At 39.0% G+C, this 23,729-nt stretch overlaps 1 protein-coding gene across 1 annotated transcript in view; it reads right to left on the bottom strand.

Moving 5' to 3' along the window:
* Positions 1-19,582, bottom strand: part of YAF2 (YY1 associated factor 2) — a 32,232-nt gene extending 12,650 nt beyond the window's left edge. The window contains exons 1-2 of the mRNA XM_082280691.1: positions 19,253-19,582; positions 18,988-19,113 (exon numbers count right to left, since the gene is read on the bottom strand). Of these exons, the coding sequence (XP_082136817.1) occupies positions 18,988-19,113; positions 19,253-19,278 (152 nt within the window). The 5' untranslated portion in view covers positions 19,279-19,582. The remainder of the gene's footprint in view (positions 1-18,987; positions 19,114-19,252) is intronic.
* Between the last annotated feature and the right edge of the window lie 4,147 nt (positions 19,583-23,729).

Here is a 23,729-nt window from a genome sequence, read left to right as displayed (position 1 = left end):
TACACAGTGCAGGTTTCATTTCCAAGTTTTGATCCAAGCTAAAGACCAGTGTGAGAAGAGCAATGGCAGGCTAAAGAATTTCAACAGTTTATTATTTTTACATTTTCCAAAAGATTGTTTTGAAATTGATTAATTTTTAATTCTGTTTTGTATTGAAATACAATGATCCTAGTTTGAAATGAAACATTTTACTCATTCCATTGCAAGTGTATTTACTTGTTCTGTAGTTTTGAAATTAAGAAATTTCAAGTCATGATATATAAAAAAGGTTCTGTTATTAAGACTTTGAAGATGTAAATTTCTTCTCCGAAAGAATGCTTGCCCTGCCAAGCTCTTGGGTTTTGTTAGTTGGATTGTGATGTTAGGTTTTTCAAAATAGAAAAAGCACAAATTATATGCACTGTGATACTCTGAAAATACAAAACCATTATTAAAGGAACAGAAGCTATCAGCTCACACACATACTTATTTATCCCAGCCCACAGGATCACACTACTGGCATTTCTTGCTTGGGCAAAGAAATGAGAAAAATAACAAATGCAGGAAATCAAGGCAGCTCCCATAAACAAGTTGTAATTTCAGTAATGATTGCAATATTTCAAGTTAGAGTGAAAGCCAAATTACAAGAATTTATAAAGTGTGGGAAAGGCAGTTAATATAAATCAGCTGAGATTTCATGATTCTTCCCAGTAAGTTCTTAACAAATTCAAATAAATTAAAAGAAAGACTATCAATAACTTGTCAACACAATAGAACTTTGGGATAAAAACTAGACTACCCCTTACCCACTCATGAACTAAGCCTACGCTGATGCTGGAGAGATGAAGGACAGGAACAAATCACTTAAGTGAAAACTACCCAGCTTATATCAACTGAAAACTATATCACTACAGGCTTTCCAGGAGAGCACTAGGACCTTGCAAAGCACTCACTGTATTGAGTCCACAATGAACAACTCAAATGACCTCAATGGACTACAAATATGTAGGTTAACAGAGTACAGAAGACATTTTAAAGAAAATTTGTTTCAGAATTGTTTTGACCTTTTGTCATGATAGTTCACAACAGAGCAAGAACCACGAAGATGTAATTGATGCACAAGCTTATAATTTCAGGTAGAAAACACTTGTGATATGCAAAGAAAACTGATTATCTGTCTTGAATTGAAGGTTGTTCCAGTAGATAGGGATACAGTTTCTCATGACAGTCAAGTGACAATCCCGTCATTACTAAATAGTGACCTGAGAGAATAATCTGACATGCTACTTATGAACTAAGACACTAGTGAACTTCTTGACAGAGAATGAATAGTTTCCCAGGACTATGGAAAACACCATGAATACGGAAACTTGCTAAAAAGGGGTGGAGGGGGAAAAAAAACAATCTTAGCCAAGTAAGTTCTCATTTTATAAAAATTTCAGTTCCTGAGGGCAAACTAGATAATTTCTATTACAGTACAGCTGGGAAATTAAGCTTAGTTCTAAGTCCTAGGCTTAGAACATTTTTTCTAATACCATGAAACAAACGAGACTGGAAAAAAAAATCCTGTCAACAAGGAACAGAAGTCAGTAAAGACAAAAAACCCACAGAGAAATCACGTTTTGGAAGGTGCACTAAAAATTAATCAAGAGGTTCTCTTATGTGGCTTTGCTGTGACAAGAGATTCCACTCCATTTTATTCCTTCCATTAAAGAGCCATCTTTTTGTTGTCAATATTTTCTGTAGCTATCAGTTATATATCTGTTCTCAATTTTATTATCTGCTTTGTCACATCCCAATTTATTAAATGAGACATTCAATGTCCCTATACTTAAAAAAATCAAGAAAAAAAGTAATTTATCTCCCAACACTAGGAACACCTTTCAAGCATTCAATTTTTTTTTCCCCAGGTACTCAAAAGGGGCTAAAGAACTGCAACCAAGCACTTTGCAAGCCATGCAGGTGTCAGGAGATAACTCTACTACACTCATGAAGCTTGAACCTGATAGAATTGTTCCTGCTTAGTGGTAGCTGAATCATGTCATTCAAGCATGAATAAATCCATGCATAAAAGGCTATTTCAGAGAAGATAAAAGTAAGAGAAACTATCCCTGTAACAGGAAATCTATTTTGATGATTTGCCAAAATACAACATTTTAAGTTACTCATTTTCAAAACCAGTTAAAGATTCCTTGTAATACATTGCTACAGATTAAGTAGATACAGTGTTAACACTGTCTTTTGTTTATATTTATGGTAATTTTCTCTTTAAGAATATTCAAGAGCACCTGAGCTAACTGGTGTTTAGAAAGAAGCTCTATAATCTTCTGCATTAAGATTACATACATTTTTGCCTCTATCACTGGACCACTATTGGACCACCACAACCGAACAATCCAGAACTACAAGCAGAAATGTTCATAAAAACAATACCTGTTATTTAGCCAGCCCCTAAAAGCTTTGTATTTTTACCTAGTAATTCCACTTCAGTCATTTGAAGGAGAACACTAAGAAAGAAAGGCATACACTATTACAGAAGATAAGAGCTATCAATTCATTCCAACAGAGGTGAACTTTATGGTTTAAGCATTGTAGGCATATCAACAAACTTATTTACTGAGCTTCCAAGAGCTGTCTAAACATCACATCTCTGAATACTGCACATCTCCAAATATTGCACCTCTCTGAATATTGCACCTCTCCTTCTCTACTACCTAGTTTTCCCTTTCAGACAGTGTTATCTTCTAAGTTGACATCAGCCATACTTCTACCTACACTTCTATTCCAACCTCATCCATTAGTTTTATTAATTATCTAATTCCAATGTTGTTTTCAAGATTGTAAATACTTCATCGTTTCCTTAAAAAAACTAGGAAAACTAACATTTTTGGGTTTTAAACAGTCAACAGTCATTAATACAAACATACAAGAGTAAAGTTTCTGTCTTCCCTAAAATTCCCATAAATGCTCAACAACAAGGATGTCATCATTTTTACCCTAGTCTTCTTGTTGTAGGATGTGACTACATTTTATTTTACAGGGTTTGATCTAGCTTCTGGTTTAGAAAGCATATTTATAGAGGCTGCAGAGACTTGTCTTGCTTTAGGATTTGTGTGCGGAAACTCATCCTATACTGATGCTCTCAAAGGGAGAAAATATTTAATGCTGCAAAGGACGGACTAGTTTTTGTTGTTGGCACTCTTAAAAAAATTCTTCATAGCACAGCAATTTTCATGCCTAGAGATGAAAAATACTCAAGAAGACCACACGTTATCTGGAACGGTTGCCTTGAGTCATTTCCATGACCCAGAGCTCAACACAGCTGTTGGGGTCCCTCCCCCCAGCCATGTAGTCCTGGGTGGGAGGCACGGGGTTTCCCTGGCCAGCCTCGTTCCCCATTGGTTGGTTTGTGTTCCCCTGCATGGGGAAGGACCCTCGGGTCCGGTGACTGGAACAGTTCCTCGGCAGAGCCCCGGCCATGCGGCTGGAGAAATAAACATCTCTGAAACATCTACCAAGAATCTGTCCTTGTATTTCTTTTCCACGGGCCTCGTTGACTGATACACGTGTTGCGACATCCCTATTGCAACACACAGTACCTTCCTGCACGTAACTAATTTTAGACATCTCACAGCAGTACCTGCTTCCTTGATTTCCCTCACCTAGTATTCACCAATAACCTATGTTAATAGTATTTTGACTAATTTGATACAGTGAGTAATTTGATCTCATTACAGCAAAGCAGGTCCATTTTGAGAACCAAAGAAAATAGAACCAAAGAAAATAAAACCAAAAAATCTATGTACAGTACTAATGACCAACACATGCACCAGAAGTACAGTAAACTCTCAGTTGCCCGAGTTGTGCATCAAACATGCAGACAACCAAACTGGCTTAATGCTGAAGCATCTTGGGGTTTAGCTGAATTTAATTTATATTGAGCAAAACTACATTTGCACAATGCTGCTTCTGTAGCCATCACAAGTCCATAAAGCATCTAATGTCTCCTGCACTACCCAGAGTAGAAGCTCCAATTCTGACAGGCCTGAATTACTTATCTGTCAACCAGCTTTAGGGTTCATCTGCTACAGTCTGGAAACAAGGAGCATGATGGGGCCAACTGTGACAGTTTTTCCATGAACCAACTCCAAATCTACCTACATCTCAAGAGAGCCCATTAGCATGAGGCACCCCTGCATGTAAAGTTGGGATTAGATTTGTCCATTTGGTGCCACATATCCTGGATGCCCAGCGCCAGCCAAAAAAGTCTGCCAAGTAGTACATGGCACGCCAAGTGAGACTGCCGAGAAGCACAGTGCAGAGACATTAACAGTCCAACAGAGCAGCCAACATATTAGCTTTGATTTAGTGGAAGCCATCCTGGATTTAAAGTGGTCCACACAGAAGCAGTACCCATATCCTCCCATTATCCACACATCTCAGAACACAACCTATACTTTTCTATACAGAAATCTTGATGCTCTAATTAAATCCCAGTGCTTTTTTCAACCTGTTGTGGGAAGTGTATTGTCATCTGTAATGTGCAGTTTAGAAGGTTCAGACATCCTGAAGAATGGGAAAGTTAGTCAAAGGCACACTCTTTCCTGAAGCTCCATCTCCTCTGTTTTGTATATTTTACTACAGCAGAAATATTAAAATTACAATTTCCCAATTGAAACACAATGGGTCTAGATTAAGGGAATGCTGTCACCTCAGCATTCAATCAAGCTGAAAACCTGGATCCAGAATATCAGCCAAGCAGAGCTTCCATTTTAACATGATCATTTCCTTCCCTTTCCTCTTCTCAAGCCCAACCACCTCCTGGCTTCAATTCAGGCCAATAGCTCTTTCCAGAGGCTTATCCTGTCTCAAGTGGCAAATTATCTTTTTTCTAAAGCTATGGACACACATGACTTATCTAAAAACTTTTGAAGTAGCAGATTAGGCCTGATATTTAAGTCTGCTGTTGAGCTCTGGTCAGCATACTTACCAAACCTTTCCTCCAATAGCTAGAGAATAACCTAGTCCGGTTTTACTAGACTAGATCTTGTCCCATCTTAAAAATCAGGAAGAAATTGTCTGTGAAACCCTGTTCCTACAGAAGGATGTTAAGACCTAGCTGCCCAAGGTGGTATTGATTGATTCTGGGTTCATGGATTCAAGTTTCTCTTCCAAATACTAAGCAGTTACCTTGTGAATGACAGCAGGATTCAATGAAACAGGTAATATTAAGGAATCAAAGGATCATTTGGGTTGGAAAAGACCTCTGTGATCACAATGATACTATCAAACAGAAGAGGCAACTATTATATATCTGGAATTGTCTGTTCACCAGAACAGGTCAAGACTGATCAGCAATATCTTATCTCCTACCATGTTTTCCTTCCGAGAAAAAAAAACAGTTCCTGAGAAAAACAAAGCCTGTGGTATTTCTTCATAATTTTTCACCTTTTAAAATGTAGAATCTCTACATGGTATCTCATACATTTCAAAATTTCAACTTTGCACATGAATTTCATCCTTTTCTCCACTTCTTAGAAAAAAAGCTCCACCACCAAACCAAATCAGGCTTCAGAGACTTAAAGAGGTTTTATTCAAAGGCACCCCTAATCCTTAAGCAGTACCATTTATCTACACTTCTCTTCCCTGCAGGGAGACATTGACTTTTTGCTCAAGACAGCAGATTTATTCCTCAAGAAAGAGAAGTTAGAAATTCTAGAACAGAAACATGACTGGTTTCATCTTACCCTTGGTCACAGAATACTTTCCTCAAAAACGAAAAATCCACATTATTCTTTAAATAGAAAATATTCTTCCCTTTCAGGTGATTCAGGAGGACAGAATAAATGCTTCCAAGATAATAGAAGTTCCCACATCTTCTACTCAACTTCTTGCTACTTTTAGGCCTTCACTGCACACAGCTCAGGTAATGAGTTCAGCATGTTTCTGAACATCAGCTTCTTTCTGTCCTACCAGCACGGCATGATGGGACTCATTCCTCAGAAACCTGTAGTCTAGTCAATTAGCACCCTGAATTTTACTCTCCAGGTTTTTACAGGACTTGCTATTGTGAAAAGGTCTCACATGTAGTAAATAATCTATCTATATATGTCATCTTTGGTCAAACTCATGTACCTGACTGCTAAAGAATAGAACCTGTACAAAAAAAGAAATGCTTTTGCCTTTACAGTTTCCACATGTGAGTTTTTTAAGGTGTCTCCTTGGGAAAGTCTTGGAGATCGTTCCAAAAGCTGCACTGTAAACACAGGGTATGCTGATGCATTATGGACTGAACCCAGAACGCTTGTCACAGTTCTGACTCACATAGGAGAATCTCTAAAATCAAAGTTGGGCATTCCCAATTAAGTATCTTTGTGCAAAGCATAAAAGAACAAGGTCAACCAGCTTGTAGGAAAAAATACCTAGAACTATTCACTGGGCTTCAGAGAAAGTCAGTCAGGTCCTCCACTTAACCACTCAAGTTATCCTAAAACCCACCTTCCCCTTCACTTAGACTTTTGAAGGACAACTGCTTAAAAAGCAACCTTCTGTAAACATATGATTGTATCCCTCTCTCATTCGGGCCATGCAGACTTGTCGATCTCCTTTCTATCTGCTCCTGTGCAGCTTCTGTGTTTTTAACTGAGCTGACTCAGCTAAGATAATCAATACTTTTTTCAAATGGAATTCTAACATCATTCATATACTACTATTCCTCCTACACCAGCTTTTGCTACTCCCTCATCTAGCAGTGACTTCAGAAATGCCTTGTTAACATTCCAAACCCTAATAAAAATCCTGATTTGCTGATGTTTCTTTCATTCACGTCTTTTTAAAGTCTAAACAGAATACAGTTAGGGGCATTAAAATCGTGTTGAGAATGAAGGTAAATCATTTAAATTCTACTCTGTCCTTTCATTACTACACTGGGTCATTTTGCAATACAGATGTACAGGCTTTAAATATCTTATAATTTATCTGAAGATCATTTTCCACTCAAATCTGTCCTAAATATTAATGTCTCAAGAAGCTAATAGAAATCTGATACCCACAGTAATACTCTAATCTCCATTTTTCTAGTTCACAGTCATTACTGGAACCTCAAGAAAAGCTTATCTTCACATACTTTCTACTTTGTCATCATATTCTAGCTAGTCTCTAGTCAAATCTCCTCCACTACATGTTCTCATTTCTCTAACTACTAAGGTCCACATTCTCAAATATATCTTGACACAGTAACTAGAGCAATTAATTAAAAAATAAAAAGTTGTTCCTAATCTTGAAAGCAGGCAGGTATATACAGGGACACAAACAGAAAGAGGCATGATTTTACAGTAAGCAGCTTTTAAAAAAATTGAAAGATGTGAAGAAGTGGTTTTAAGTAGAAGATTTTTTAAGGAATGAATACTCCTGTAGCACATATTAGGAGAACACCTTCACATAGATATGAATGTTTGGAGCAATTCTTACAGCATTTACTTCAGTAACTTCTACAAAGCACAGCTATAGTTAAGTATTGTAGCAATATTAGAGTATGACAAGCTTCCTGTGCATTTTCAAAAAGACATTAATTATGCAATGATCTAACTCTAACTTTGTATTAGAGCTTAGACAGCTTTTCACTCAGCAGATCACAGAACAGGTTGCAACCAGCAACTTTGGAATGTGACTTTCCATGATGGATCGATGATGTAGATCTAGATGGCAGAACATCTAAATGGCTCTAAATATCAGAATGGGGGGGGAAAAAAAAGATAGTTCAAATTCAGTTTCTGCAACAAGTAACACATTACCTTGAAGTAGACACTACTAAGAAGTGAATAAACTTTCCTCCCACCCATTGGCCAGGCTTTTTTGAAGGTTACTTCCCTTCTCCCACCCCCAAATACTGATAACAAGTTACTATATAAATAGCAGGTAATTTCCTCAGGCATGTTTTCTCTCTTTTTCAGAAGTCTTCCTGCAAAACAGGTAACAAAGACACTAGTGATTTTTGTATCAATGCCACTTCCAGAGTCTCTTTTCCCTCCCAATGTAACTGGTTTTAACAACAAAAAATGTAAGCAACTTCACTTAAGCATTCCCCTAAAAATTAAGCACATACACAGCTACCTGAGTCTTCCTTGCTTTGAGCTAACCTCTGCCTCCAAAGAGCTTAACTTCAAAAAGACTGGTCTTCTTTTCAAGACTAGGAAATCACGGAAAATTTCAGTTGAGGCCTACATTTGTATAGACACTGAAATGGTATTGACAGTGTTAAACAAAAAAAACAGGACCAAATTTAATTTCACATCATAATTGTATCATGCCTTAAAATGCAAAAGAATTTCCTAGAAGTCATGAAATTTTTACTTGAGTTCTTTATATTACAGAATGAAATAACTAGAACCAAGACGTGCACACATGCATTAAATCACTGCAGTAGCTGTCCTAATGTAATAATGCTGACAATCAACAACCAATTTGACACATACTGAGTGGCAGATTCTTATTAAACTCCCAAGTGAGAAGATAAAAGTTTAACTGTTACATATTGGGCCATTCATTCCAGTTTATGCTTAAAACTGTACCATTAAGGTGTAAGTATATGCAATCTGGCTGCACAGAAACCAGGCAGAAAATTCCCTATCTTTTTTACTGATCTTTCTTTGTGCTTCAAGACAACAAAATTTTCAAGTGTTAGTCTGACAGTAAACACTTAAAAGCATGAAATATTTTTTAAACTTCAATAGTGGAAGACTGTTTTTGTCAAATGTAAAACACTAATTCCCAAATAATTAGAGAATTGTTAAGCATTTGTACACACAAAATGCACAACAGCTTTTAATATATCTTTCCATATATCTGCAGACTAGTAGCTACAACGTTTTCAGATTTTATTTTCTTCTACCAGGCAATTTTTCAATAATATTTTCTTCCAGATTTGATACATAAGCAAAATTTGCTTTCTAAAATTATATTTATCTTTTTATTGACTATCATATCTACTCCACAATCTCTTTCTGCAGCACCTTGTACAAGAAGACCTTTTAGGTTCTGCCAAACAATATTCCAGAACAAGGGAAGTTGCTTTTGCAACTTCTCTAAAAACCTAGCACAAACATATTCCATTACTATTGCTGGTTTTTGAGATCAAGTGCCAGTAGGCCACAACTTACCTTCTAATAAAAAAAAAAAAAAAATTCTGTATAAGCACATCAGTGGTATTATTTAAAGTGAACAGGAAATCATCAGGGACAGTGTGTATAGTAAGTAGTATTGCAAATGCTGTGGCCAGCTAGATCTTGTAAACTGTTCTACACAGAAGCAAGCAGCTCATGTAATGATGCCACTCCTGATTTTTAGCAGCTTAAGTCCTACTATGAAAAGTAAAAAATATTTCCTACTACCAGTTCTTGTAACGCAAGTACAAGTTGCTATCAATTAAATTAAATCAAATCACTACCAAGAGAAGCAGTCTTTGGTTCTGACACAGATGAGCTCACTCTCCCTCAGTCATCAGTACTCTATTAAGCTATTCATAGAATAAAAACTATCAGATTAAACTACATTTAGCTTGCTGTGTCACATGAATATGCCCTCACTAATCACCACACAAAGCCATCCTGTGAGAAACTAGTCTTTATTTCTACATTGAAACAGTTCATGATTAAATACATCTTCAACAATTTGGTATTCAAAATTATTTTTTCTCATTACCATTACTTCTGTCATATCCTAGAGTATTAACAGTCCATTTCAGCGCCTCTGCAAATAATGCAACTGAATAATTATGACAGTGCAAACAATGGAGCTAGTGGTCTGTATGAGAAAATACAATATAGATCCATCTGCATATAGCAGAGTAGCAATGCAATTTCTACACATCCTATGTATATTTGAATTCTAACTTTCAGACAGCTCTGATTTGTGCTTTCATATCCCTAGCTGTTTTACAGTGTGAATAATTTACTTGGAATTCATCCATTCAATGCATTTCTAGCAATTCTGTCTTTCAATAAAAGCTGATTCAATTAGAATAGACTCACAAGACCCATATGGTTTTATCAGTCACTGTGAAAATGTGCAGAAAACTACCCCTTGAGGCAGTGTCCCTATTTAATCATTCCCTTAAAGGGAATGCCCTATTTTCCAGATGACATTTAGCAGATGAGGCCAGCAAGTCTCCTGAAGACAACTGGTACAGTGCACAACAGCCTGCTCTAAGAAATATCTGTATCAGGACCTTTAGAAAGACAAAGTTCATCTTCATGGATAGTTTTTAAAGCAGCCATCAGACGTTACTTCAACAACCAGTTTAAAGGCTCCCACCTCTTGCATACTGTTGTTAGAATTCTTCCCCATGTGCCACAGGCCGTGGTGCACCAATGCTCAGTGTGACAGCTATACTGAAAATACTGTGCTTGAGAAACATATAGGCATCAACTAATTTATGTTTCCTAGATGACACCTTGCTATATACGAGCAGGGGTCAGAAAGCTCAATTTCCTCTTAACAGCATCCTCTGAGGAGGCAGTATTGGGGAGTTTACAGAAAAAGGAGTGGTTACAGTCTCCTAGACCCCTAGATCCTTGGGATTCATGGGGAAGTGACCTCTTCCAACTGCCAATCTCACAAAAGATTGGATCCACCATGCCGCTCCTCTGCCCCTTTCCTGCAGAAACTGTGAAACCTCTTGCACCTATGCAGAAAAACATGCAAAATATGAGGTTCACACCAATGCAGCAGCACAGTCATTGTTGCACTGAGCAGGGTCGATACTTGGTACAGCTATTTTTGTGATCAAACCAGAAGGAGCTTGCTTCTGACCTATGTTATTTGTTCTGCATTGCAGGTATCATCTTCCCAGAAGGTTGCAGCAATCTAGAAACTTCTTCCATTCAGAGCCAGCCCCACCATAAAGATGTCCACCTTGAGTAGGGGAAAAGGCTACACACTTTCCCTAAAAAATCAAGTCTCTCTAATATTTTTCATTAAGATGTATATTAATCTAAAAAGATACCACAGAATGAGTCCTCACCTTCTCTTTTATCCTTCTTATTCAATCACAGAACTACTAGTGCATGACCCAATCACAGATTTCAATGATAGCCATAACAAACACCTTTCCTTTCACAGCATCTGCCAAACCAACTTTTTTCAGCTTTTAAAGCTGGGAACTCTATTTCCATAGTGAATTTTCAAACCCCTACTCTTTCACACTTTTTTTCTATTAGGCACTGTCATATGAGCTGTATGGTACAGACAAAGTATATTCAAGCATCATGGAAAAGTTTAAAGATAGGTTCCAAATCTTCAGTAAGTTAGAATGGGAAAACTTTCAATTGCTTGTTTCCTCCCCACCCCTCAACTCCAAAGAAAACAAGAAAAAACTTGTAGCAGACGTCAAGGTCATATCTTCTAGTCTTCAATCTGACTTCTGATGGAAAGTTTGCCAGCCAAAAGCCTCCCAACAGCATTCTGCAGCTGAACTCTCCAAGTTCAAGCCTGCTCTACATCAGTGTACCACATACCAGTGGAATGCACTTCAGAGAACAGACAATCCCCAGGATCTCTCTGTCCTACTTAAACCAGGATAAGCCACTGCATAAAAGTATAAAACCTGAACACTTAGTATTTTGTTCTAACTAGCCTACTTCAAAAGTATCTCGTAGCTGACTGTATGAGCCAAGAAGACATCATTTGATACTCCGAGGAAATGTTTTCCAAAGCATACTGTCCTAACCTGACTTTCAAGATGAAAAGTACAGGCATTTCTATCAAGTTTTAAACAGTAATAGGCATAGTGGGCTGTCACAACAATCAAGAAAAAATTGGTATAAAAAGTTAGGGGCAGAAAATGCAACTTCTCATCACTTCACAGGTGATACAAGAGCTTCCTTTTTACCAGCTAATCTTCTCTTTTAACATACTTCATCTTATTTGAGGTGTTTATTCAAATCCCAGTAGCTTTTAGTTTAGGACAGACAATTTTCCCTATAAAAGACGCATAGAGTAAGAATACCACTGGTGGCACTAAACACAAGGATGACATTTCCACCAAAAAAAAAAAAAAAAAAAAAAAAGCAGCAAGCAAAGCTACAGATATCAAAACACACACTACTTATGCCCCAAAGGAAAGTACTTAATCATGGAAAGAAAGCAAATACTGGATGGCATAGTCTTCTTTGCTTCAGTACCCACACAGAAGTTTAATTCCATAGAACCAAATTAAACAAGGGAGTATGAGTTCAAGTCAGAATAAGAAACAGACCACTGAATGTTTTTTATGGCAGTCAACAGCCTCTAATGAAATTCACCCTCAGAAAAAAAATCTTTAGAGAACTACAGGAAAGGTGAAAGAAGTCAAGTACTGCAGAAGAAAAATAAAAGGAAAAAAAAGAGAAATCACAAGATGGGGAAATGAAAACTCAACCTAACCCAAATTTCAGAAAGATACTAGAATGAAATTATTTAAGAATTAAAGGGAGCATTAAAGGCTAAAGCCAATTGGCTTGACAGTCTAGTTTCTTTCTTTAATGGACTAGTAGTCCTACTAAGTAGGAGAAAAGAAATACATGTTGCCAGTCTTGACTTGCAACACTGTCAAAAATATATTCTCCCACTTAAGTTAAACTATGATGAGGACAAAGTTGTGCAGAACCAAGTTCAAAATTTGGGTTTGCTTGTTTAATAGTTCTCAACAACCAGCTGTAGATATATTTACATGTATCTATAGGGTAGCATTTATAGTGGGGTTTTACATGCATACTATTTGATATTTTTAATTATACTTTGGACAAAGGTATAAGGAATAGAACAAGAATCAAGCTGAGAGGTGGTGAGAACTATCTGACAAGACAATCTTGAGTGAAGGTGACTCAAAATGAAAATTATCCATTCCAAAAAAGACAGCACAAAGCACAGCAGGCCCCACAATTGCATGAACAAAAGCCCTGTTTAAGTAACAGCAAGATACAAAAGGACACCAGACTGTAGCAGTGTAGATTATATTAGTAGTAGATTATATTTTTCTGGGAGCTTCTTAGAGTAACAAATTAAAATACCTGTCAGGTTCAAAACGACAAAGATTTAACATGAGACTTAACCTTAAAAAAAAAAGTCAACAACCCTCCCCCTACTCCTTTCTAAAATACAGACTTGATTTTCTTTTGATTGGCTGCCCATTGCATTCTCTATTGCCCATAGAAGCTACACCCAGGAGGAGCATCTAACAGAGCCACCCAATCAATAAAAATTCATTCATTGTTATATAACATCATTGAAATTGATGTGTGCAGAATTCTTAAGTTTCACTATATTTTTCAGGGAAAACAATTCCTAAATAAATTCCTAAACAATTTCAAAGGTTACTTTTAAAAACTCTTCTTAAAAATAAGACTGGAAGTCCAGAATGACTGAATTATTCAATGGCTATCTACAGAGCAAAAGAGAACTATTTATTCTTGCTCCTCTTCATCATTTAATATTAACACTAAGCCATAAAACTTGTAATATATAACCCATATTTCACCAAGCTCTATATGACTCTTCTACTCACTTCATTCTTGCAAATATTTCCTTCTCTAAACTATCACAAGTAATGAACAGCTCTTGAGTCTGTTGAGTTTGATTCAGTCATGTATCTGTAAAATCAGCATGACAGGCAGTTCTTCCTCTTTTTCTCCTTCCCAACCTTTCCCGACACACATGCGCATGTGCACACACAGAGGCTGCATTTTGGAAGGCAGAAGAGTCCTTAACAAGCTGTTGTGAAACAGACATGTTAAACCAGATATACAAGAGAAGTACCAACTCTCTGTCCTCAGCAGTACTGCATTTCAACAGAAATACAAATACCAGATTTGATTAAATGTAACTGATTTGTGCTTATAAACATCCAGATGGTACATGACTAAACACATTGCACATGTTTTCTGAAGAAAAATGACCTTGATATCCAAGTTAAAAAATTAAACATTTTATTTATGCGTCTTGAAGCACAAAACAAACTCCTGACAGCTCCAAGTAGAGACCTCATATTTAGGAGATCACCAGAACGACTATAAAATACATGCATATATTAGATGGCCAAACTCTCAGGCACAATCAAGGAGCACAGACCAAACACCAAGGAAATGTACAAAGATTCTATCCCAGTTCCTTATATCTCATACTCTTCTGTCTGGTGGGATTTAAATTTGGCTTTTCATACCTTAGCCTGTGAGAAAAGGAACAATTCAGTGATGAAGATCGATGATCATAGAACATGGACGCCATGCCCCCATTTGGCTGGTTATATATTATCTCCACTTCAGCAGCAAAGGACGTTAAGTGGTATAGATCCCAAATCCACAAAAATTCATCCTGACTTAACATGACTTTCTCGTTCTGGCTACAAATTTCAGGGGCTATTTTACAAATGATATTGGATATAAGAGCTTACTCAACATGTGTATCAAATAGGAATCCCTTAACAAAAACCACCCTAAACCTAAGCAAAAAAAAAAAAAAAAAAAACAAAAAAAAAAAAAAAAAAAAAAAAAACAACCAAAACAAAACAAAAAACAACCAACCAACCATAAAACTCAGATTCACAGGCAAGATTATGTTTTTGCTGAATTCAAAAGCAAGTAATGAAAGTAGTTCTAAAAAATAAAGTAAAACCCTAACAATCATAAAATACACTTCTGTACAACAAATCTTCCCCTATTACTAGCTAAAGGAACACTATTAGTGAAAACATCCTTTGGAATTCATCCCTTTTTCCTAATCTAAAAATCACAGAATGTTATCAAGTCTGAAAAGGGGAAATTGATTGCATGTCCCCGCACCTTTTCTTCCTTTGTTTACACAGTAGAATATCATTCCAAGTACTTCAAAGCTTAAAAAGCCAGTATTTGCAGTTCCTTCTGTAGCTCTCGCTATACTGCCTGCATGCTCATCATTCACACTGAAAGGAGAAGTGGTTTGTCATAGCACGGAAAAAAGAATAGGATCTTGCAACTAGAGATCAGACCACATGCGTAAAAACCACACGAAGGAAAGCAAAGGGACAGGTAATTATAAATCTGGATGCTACTGCTAACTGAATAACAAGAGCATTAATAACACTTCTGAGGACGTTGAAGCAGAAAGATGACAACAGGGCAGTAATGCAGCCTCCTAGAAGGCAGCAGTGAGTAGGAAACGTGCATTCCTTCAGAGGGAATGCCAATCCTTTTGTGTACTTCTTCCCAGCAACACAAACTCTTCAGCTTCACAACACATCTGAATTATAGTGACTAATGGTGTGAGCTGGCAAGGAAAGCAAAATCCAAACATCTATTGAAGGACAGACAAACCGGGAGCAAATACATGCTGCAATAAGGTCTGTCCAAGGATCCAGCCCAATTCTTGAAGGTCAACCAGTATTAGTACACTCCTGATTCAGAGAGTGCCATGAAGAACAGAAGCAAAGAAAGAAAAGAAATGGTAGCTTGCCAATGGAGGCAACTTTCTTTTGACAAAGCAGTAATTGTGAAAGTCAAACCAAATTCAGCAACCCCATTATAACTTCTCCAGGAGCCATATAATTCCCTTCCGTGTTTCCAGCATACTGTCATTGCCTCTGTTGCTTTTACACAATTCCAGTCTGGGCTTTTTCAGTGTTCTAGCAGAGACTTTTCTGTACAACATGAGTGACAGAAGGGGAATGACAATTTTCAAGTGATATAGTCTCAGCAAAAGTTAAACAACTTCATGGGGCAGGGAAATCAGACCACTTATTTAGCCTAAGGACTTTTCCTTTTGCCAATCTGCAATGGCTTTTGCAAACAACAAAGTTTCTCAAAAAGGTCATATCATTTCTTTATAATGGCAACTACTAAGCAACCTAAATATAGAGGTTGCTACCACTTCCTTCCATAACACAGTACATGAGGGTTCTATTCAGTATTCCTTAGTTGTGTTTCTAATGAACTTCAGCAGGAGATTTGTTCAAGAAAGGAATAATTATTACAGTCCTATGTTCCTTATATAACATCTTTCATCTAGAAAGATTTCAGAATGCTTTAAAGGTCACATGTAGAAAATTACTATACTCAGTGCAGTCTCCTTTTAAGAGGAACATAGTAATTTCTCAGTACCCAAGCAACAAAACAGAACATGTTTTTTTATGTTAGAAAGTAAATACTAAAGCCATGTCTACAGGGAGAGTTTAGATCCTCAGTGACATTACCAAATTAATGTCTGGCAACAATTGTAGAGTAAAAGGTAGAGGGATCTCCATCTGGCAGATAGGATCTTAGTTTTACAGCTGACCTGTGGCACATTTAACTGGCACCACGCTGGGGCACTGCTTTAGCACTAAACCAAAGAGTGCCAGCTTGGGAATCAGTTACACCACTTCCTGCTCCATCCAGGACTTCCCTTGGGACATCCCCCTCCAAGCACAGCCCAGTTTAACCATTCAATGCAATACTGCCATAGACAAAAAGTTAATTTAACTCCATGATCTAATCTGCTTTGAAAATTCAGTCTAGAAATAAAATGTAATAAAGAAATTGTAAAAATTATTTGCACTTAAAAATAATCTTAAAAATTCTATCAATTACTAGAGAACATAATCCACATCTAGCCTCTGGTACAAAAGGTAACTCTTTCAGAGAGAAGAAATTATTCAACAGTCAAAACTCCCACAAACCCTGCCCATTCCTGAAAATATTTCTATAAAGGTAAATGTGCATAATCAAATGTTTTAATCAACTTCGTACCTAATTTCCAGTGGCCTTCAAACCCACTTAACTTCAATAAGATTGCCTGTTTTTCGAGGTGCAAATCTGATCACATTTAGTGAAGTTTAACATTCAGAATCAGGTATTACACATTTCAACACAAAGAAAGAGATTTCTCTGAATTAAAAAAAAAAAAAGTTGCATTTTACAGTGTCTTATAGACAAAGTGCCAATCAGTAAAAAAAACACAGTTGAAATTTTTAAGTAAGAACCATTGCACAGCAGCAACCATGCTGATGCATCAACTTAATCTAACATCAAACTTCAAAATGGAAGACTAAAATAAATAAATAATGCATTCTCAGTGCCATCAAAACATGGTAGTATTGTTATCCTGCCCCATGTTGATGAAAACCATTTTGTCCTAAAGGCAACACCAACAAATGCTTTAACAAGGTAATAATTTGGTCACTTGGACTCCAGATCCTTGGGAAAGATTAAAAAAAATAAAAAAATAAAAAAATCCACCCAGCTGGCCTTTTGTGCTTCTTTGGCACCCTAATGATTCTCTCCGTGTACACAAAGGTCTACTTACTAGCTCAAATCATATATCAGAATTGGAGACAAAAGCTGCCTGGCCTAAAACCTCAACTTTTATCTACCTCATGCCATGTGTAAAACCTGGACTTAGCAAACATATGAAGATGCAACCTATCTAAACCTTATGGGAAAAAGAGTCCCATAAACGTACTCAGGTACACATTGTTACAGAGTTTAAGTAGAAAAACAAAAATCAACCACAGTTCACAGGTCAGGTCACTGTTGGGGAGAAAGTGGAAATCAAAGGGAAAAAAAAGACACTTTGTTGCAAAATTATTTAAAAGATGAACTATTCAAGTAGGGAAACTAGAAGGCAATGAAAATGTTTGTTTCTCAGGAGCTCTATTTTTCGTTTGTTTGTTCAGTTTCAATGCTTTTATCCAGCTGAGTTTCCAATGCAACAAAACATAATTTTAAACTGACTTTTCTTATCAAATTGACTGGATGTTAAAGAGGCTTTTTTTCATGCTGTTTTTAAAAACTTTGCATTAATTCAGCAGTCTTATTTTGCTGAACATTGCCAATCTGTACACATCTCTCTGTGATATAAACATAATGTCATTGTTAGAACTGGAAACCACAATGTATGTGACAGATGCAATTCCCTCTTGGCACATTTACCTTACTGATTTCCTTTGTTAAAAAGGAAACCCAAAACATTCAACTAATATTCAGAACTGAAGTTATGAGAAGTCCTTACAATATTCATTCTGTTTTTCAAAAGTCAGAGAAACCAACTCCAGAAATAGAGAGTAATCATTTTTGTCAAGCAATTGGACCCAACCTTCTACTTACAATTTCAAACATGTAACATTTGTTGCAAGTCATACTCAGCACTGCTTTGACCAATGTCTACAATGTAATTGCGGGTTTTGATAGGATTGCAATTTCATTGCCATTTAAACTTCTCTTGCAGATGGGATTAACCCATAGGTACGGTAACGTAAGAAAGGATTCTTGAGCACGGTTCTCTTCCGTTAGCATGCATGGCTACAAGTGCGCTCAAGTTCGTTTGTAAAAAGCCTCCATTCCCCAAGCACACATGTTCAGGCCACCGGCAGTCACAGGAACCAGTTAATCCACCGCAAGCTTTGTGACTGGTGTACAGAGAAAAGGTTCTCCTGGGCAGTCACGGTTACACCGGGAGGCAATTCCATACAGCGCAATTCAGCTAACAATTCCTCCCTAAACACTGAAGGGTTATAATCCACCCTCTGTAGCCCCCGCAAACCTGCACGGTGATGCTCTGTGATGAAAAACGAATTAAAATAATACTAATACCACTAATAATAATCAGATAAAGGGGTTATGTATGAGGCAAAGTTAAATTCATATAAAAAAAAATTTTAAATTTTAAAAAAATATTAAAAGGGTGAGCGTCTTAGCAGGCACACCCCAGGGGATAGCTCTTCTTCGTGAGAGGGGCACAGTCTCTCCAGGGTTAGGCTGTGCAGGCAATTATGCCCTTCCTGGTATTTATTATTTCTGTTTCTACACACGCCGGCGCACCGCTGGGTCAGGTTCACCGAGGAGCCCCGGGCCGAGGGAGGCTGTGTGTTCCCGCCCCCACCCCCGATAAACGAGACCCGATTCCTGTCACGGCCACCCTCCCTCACACGCTGGGGATGCACCGCGGCTCCCCCGGCCCCAATTCCTGTCACGGCCGCACAGCCGCTCCCCCGCCGCCCCCGCTCCCCCTCCGCCAGCGACCCACCGTGTGGAGGTGCCCTTCCTCACGTCGCACATCAAGCACTTGAAGGCCTCGGCGCTGTTGCGGAAGGTGCAGACGCTGCAGTCCCAGTACCCCTCGTCCGAGGAGGGTTTCGGCTGCCGCTTCGGCCTGCGGAGACACACGCGCGCCAGGGGCAGCACCGGCCGCGACGCCCCCGCCGCCCCCGGGGCGCCCCCGCCGCCATCGCCGCCGGCCCCGCGCTCCCGGAGGGCCCGGGGGAACGAGAAAGCGCCGCCGCTGCCCCTACCTGGTCGGGCTCTTCTTGTCTCCCATGCCGGCTCCAGACGCGTCCCCGGCCCGGCCCCGGCGCGGCCCTTTGTGCGTTTGTCAATAAGGAGGAGCGCGGGGGGTCTCTGTGCTCTAGCGGGGACCCGGGGAGGAGGAGCCGCCGCCGCAACCTCCAGCTGTCGGGGAAACTCCCGCTGCTGCTGCCGCCGCCGCTGCCGCCGCCTCCCGCTCACGTGTCCCCCCGCCGCCAACCAGCGGCGCCCGCAGGCCGCGGCGCCCGGCGGGCCGCGCACGGCGGCACCTTCCCTCCGCCGGCAGCTCGGGCGCTGCGAGCGGCGGCGGCGGCGGGGCCGGGGCAACGCGGGGGCTGCTGGGGGCGGCGGGCGGAGCGGGGGCGGCGCCGGCGCCGGGGGCGGCCCCAGCGGGGAGGCGGGAGGCGGTGCTGGGCAGAACGGGCAGACCGGGAGTACGAGTGACTGCAGCCGGCCTGCACGGCTCTTGCCTTAGAGCCGCCCCTCTGTTGTCGCCCAGGGTTGCTCGCTCTAGCATCCAGATTGTTTTGTGCTTCTTCCCACGGAAATTGCTCCATGCCGTGGTTTACAGTAAGAAACAAACGGGAATAAGCTGAATACGAAGTTCTGCTTAGAAGTCTTGGTCTAAAGCATCCCGTTGGCCTGAGGCCAAGGGAGAACACCGTGGGTACCAACACAAAACCAGGAGAGAATGGTGTTACCTTGTACCTGTGCACAGGGTGGTACTTTTGCACTTAAAACCTTGCAAGTACTGTGGGGTTCACATGCATCATAGCAACCTCACACAGGACACGGGTGTTTATCACGTCTACTATCAGAGTGCACCCGAACCCAGTCACAGACTAGGATGCCATTTTGCAGGATGCTGTGCAAACAGAACAAAGAGCACATGTCCTAAGTACATAACAAAGACAGCAGTTAGACACAGGTAGACAGGAGAATGCAAGCAGACAATGAAATTATACTGGTCAGCATCTCAGTGGCCAAAGCTATTGCTGATGCATTGTCTTTATCAAGAAATGATGGAATTTTGGGACCAAAATATGCCCAAGGGGAGTTTCACTGAAGTGTGTGAGGACATAGAGGTGTTTAAAAATTAGGCAAGTGGACAACGGAGAAACTTTCTGATTCTGAAGGCAAAGTTGTCAAGACAAATTTCAGCTAGAAATGCTGGGATATGATGAAGAGAGGGAAAATGTAGGTAAAGTACTTGACATCTTAGGGAAGCAATTAAAGACCCCTTAACTGGGATGTAACATTTTTGCAAAAGAACTAACATTTTTATAAGACTCGCAGTTTTCTGTGTCTCTCTAGGAATGCTGTGTGTCAGCAATTGGAAACCTGTGTGGGATTTACTTGTGGCTGGCCATTTATCCTAAATTCCTTCTGCATTCACATCCTACTTCCAGTACTGCAATTTCCCTCACCTTATGGTTCTCCTTGTGTATTTGCCTGACATTTTCCTTTCTTTCTCTATTGCAACTTCTTTCTTTTCTCTTTATGCTTCTCATGCAGTCTTCTGTAAATTATGAATAACATGTATGGATTGCACATCTGAGGGTGAGGCATGCCACACACAGACAGCTGGCCTGGGTTCATTTGCATTTAGTTAGACATCTACATGAACTAGGAGCCCAGACCCAGGTCTCAGCAGGAGAAACAAGCTCATGCTGAAGGTGATTGATCTCATGCTAGGACAGGAATACAATTTTCTCACTTATGGGGGCTATCTCTTTCCATTGACTATAAACAGTGCTTTGCACCAGTAGTCCAGAATTGGATGTTTAAAATTACAGAATTATATGAGATGTCTCACCTGTGCTTGAACCTGACCTTATGTAGAAATCTCTTGATGGGAAGCAGTGGAGAAACCTGTCTCCTTGAGCCCTTTTCTACAGCACACTCTTTCTACTGTGTAAATAAACATTATTTCCCCACTTTTGGAAAGCAATTATTTTGAAATAACTGCTTGCTCTTGACCTTTCCTCCGCCACGGCCTACTTTCTCCATACTGATTGTGAGAAACAGAACTTCCACTGATGGTTACAAAATGCTGAGATATGTTGTAATCCCTCAGGAACCATTCTTGGAGAGGACCATTTCTAATCAAGAGGAAATGCAACTGGCAGCCATAGATGTTATCCCTAACAGAATAGTAATCTTTCTGGGTTTGTGCAAGGGTGGGTCTTATTCTTGAATAATATGGAAAAGGAAAAAAAGACTATTTTCCTTGCAGCCTTGTTCTGTCCTCAAACAGGAGTACAAGAGAAGACCACTGAAAGCATCGAGCCATCCCATGTCATTTCTGCAACTGAAATGGTTACGGAAGGCATTATTTAACACCAATGCTGGAAAGCACATGAAAGAGGTGTGTGTAGTAGTCAGATGCTGAAGAGATTCAGGGGGACTTTGATACAAACTGAAAAAGCTGAGAATTCTATAGTCAGGTATTTTGTCATCCAGTGGTATTCATGTGAACCCAGAAAACTCAATTGTCTTTGCTAAATATTTGAATGACACATGATCTAGAAAGTTTCAATGACAAAATTGATGGCATCAGTATTAGCAGTCTTTTAAAAAATGTTTCTGGGAAAGAAAAGGGATGAATGAACCATCATTTTGAATACCCTTTATTGAAGTTTGACTTCGTCTAGAAGAACAGCTGTTCCACAGCAATTATTTGCACCCTGTTTTAATTCAGGTGAGACAGAAGGGATGGGCAATATAATTGTATCTTTTTACATCAAGTATTCACTCTCTAGCTAGTGTTTAATCTCTTATTATCTTAAAATTGACTTTTTTTGTAGCGTTGTACAAGGGAAATGCTCACAGTATGATTATGATATTGAAAATGATATATGCTGATAGCTTTGTGGAAGTTATGTATTTCAATATATGGTATAAATGTTCTGGCATTCATGACTTGTCAGTTAAAAGTTTATTCATAATAAAGAGGATGTGAAAAGGGATGGTAGCAATTTTTAAGTACCTATTGTGTGAAAACTCATGCTGCAGAGAAAATTACAGTTGTTCCTGAAAAAAGGTGTTCACATATGAGATTATTAAGAACAGGCCGGTGCCATGTAAATCCATACCAAGATTTGCCATTTAGTCAATACTTGAACCATTGCTGTGCACATCAAACCTATGCCAGTTGCTGCACTATCAGCTTCTTGAGCAATTAAGTAATCACTTAGTCACTGCTCGAGCTTAACAAACTCTCCATAAAGATGATTATCATTATGTTGTAGATAAACCACATTTTAATCCCTATTCATGAAAAGGAATACTGTGTAAGTACAAAATTGTACTAGAACAAATGCATGTTATTCCATCATGGTGTATCTGTTTTGCTTGGGTTGCACTGATAAAATTAATACAATTAATGGGAATTTTACTGGTGAGGGGTTTTTTGGCATGTTAGGTATAATAAGGCCTGAATCCTGCCTAAGCTTCTATGTGATACTGTGGGGGGAAAAAATTTAAAATCAGAGATAGTGAAAAGGGAAAGCTGCTTGCAGACTATAATAAAGACAATAAGACTGGTGACAGTGAACACTGCCCTTCCAGCCTATGTTTGCCCAGCCTCAGGGGCAGCCCAAGCTATCAAAAGACATACCAGTGGTTCCTGACAGCTCACGCTTCTCTTACTAGTGTGTGGAGGCAGGAGAGTGAAATTCTGCTTTAGAAAGGGCCAGAAGAGAGAGGGACCACACCTAGAATACTTCATAACATCAGAGAGCCTAAAAGCCGTTTTAAAACAGTTTTCACTTCCTTGCATGTACAAGCCTGACCTAAACATATTGTATAATTTTTAGGGAACTATACTACTTACGAGAATTGTTTCATCATTATCTCTTTCAGCTTTCACAGAGTTAGAGTGGCCTTGACATCTGCAGGGATATGCAGTCATGAACCTTGAGTAACATAGTGGTAAATAAGTCCAGGAATCTTTCTAGGGCCATAATTTAATTGTATCTTTATGCAAATTTGGCTCCAAATTCATAATACAGAGGATTGTACACAGAACTCTTGCAGGTTACAGCACAGCAGCAGTAGCTAAGTACATAAGATCAAGAAAAATCTGATCAAAATTGGGTTTTTTTATATTTGTCTTCTGTGAACTGGAACGAAATTATCAAATCACTTACCTTCTGATGCTTGGTAATTATCAAGTAATTATTTCAGTGACTGCTTACTTGTCATTCACTCTCCCAGTTTGGGGCCAGCCATTATCCTTTCAGATTTTCTAGTGAATTTAAAAGTTGTTCAGATCTATAGTTTCTTTAAATCCTCTGCTTCATCAAAGAAAACTCTTGAAGTTTCCTACCTTTGCCATTTGGCCTCTCCCTGAGGTAATCTAAGATGTGAAGGATCACTGGTAGGAATGAAAGAACATTCTCAACATTCACTAAATATTTCTGGTCCTCTTGCTGAGATTTGGTGGCACACAGTCTTTTAGAC

The sequence above is a fragment of the Coloeus monedula genome (assembly GCF_965178545.1).
Source record: "Coloeus monedula genome assembly, chromosome: 4".
NCBI classification, from domain to species: domain Eukaryota; kingdom Metazoa; phylum Chordata; class Aves; order Passeriformes; family Corvidae; genus Coloeus; species Coloeus monedula.
Note: the sequence above shows the minus strand (reverse complement) of the source record. Positions and strands in the feature narration are given on the sequence as shown.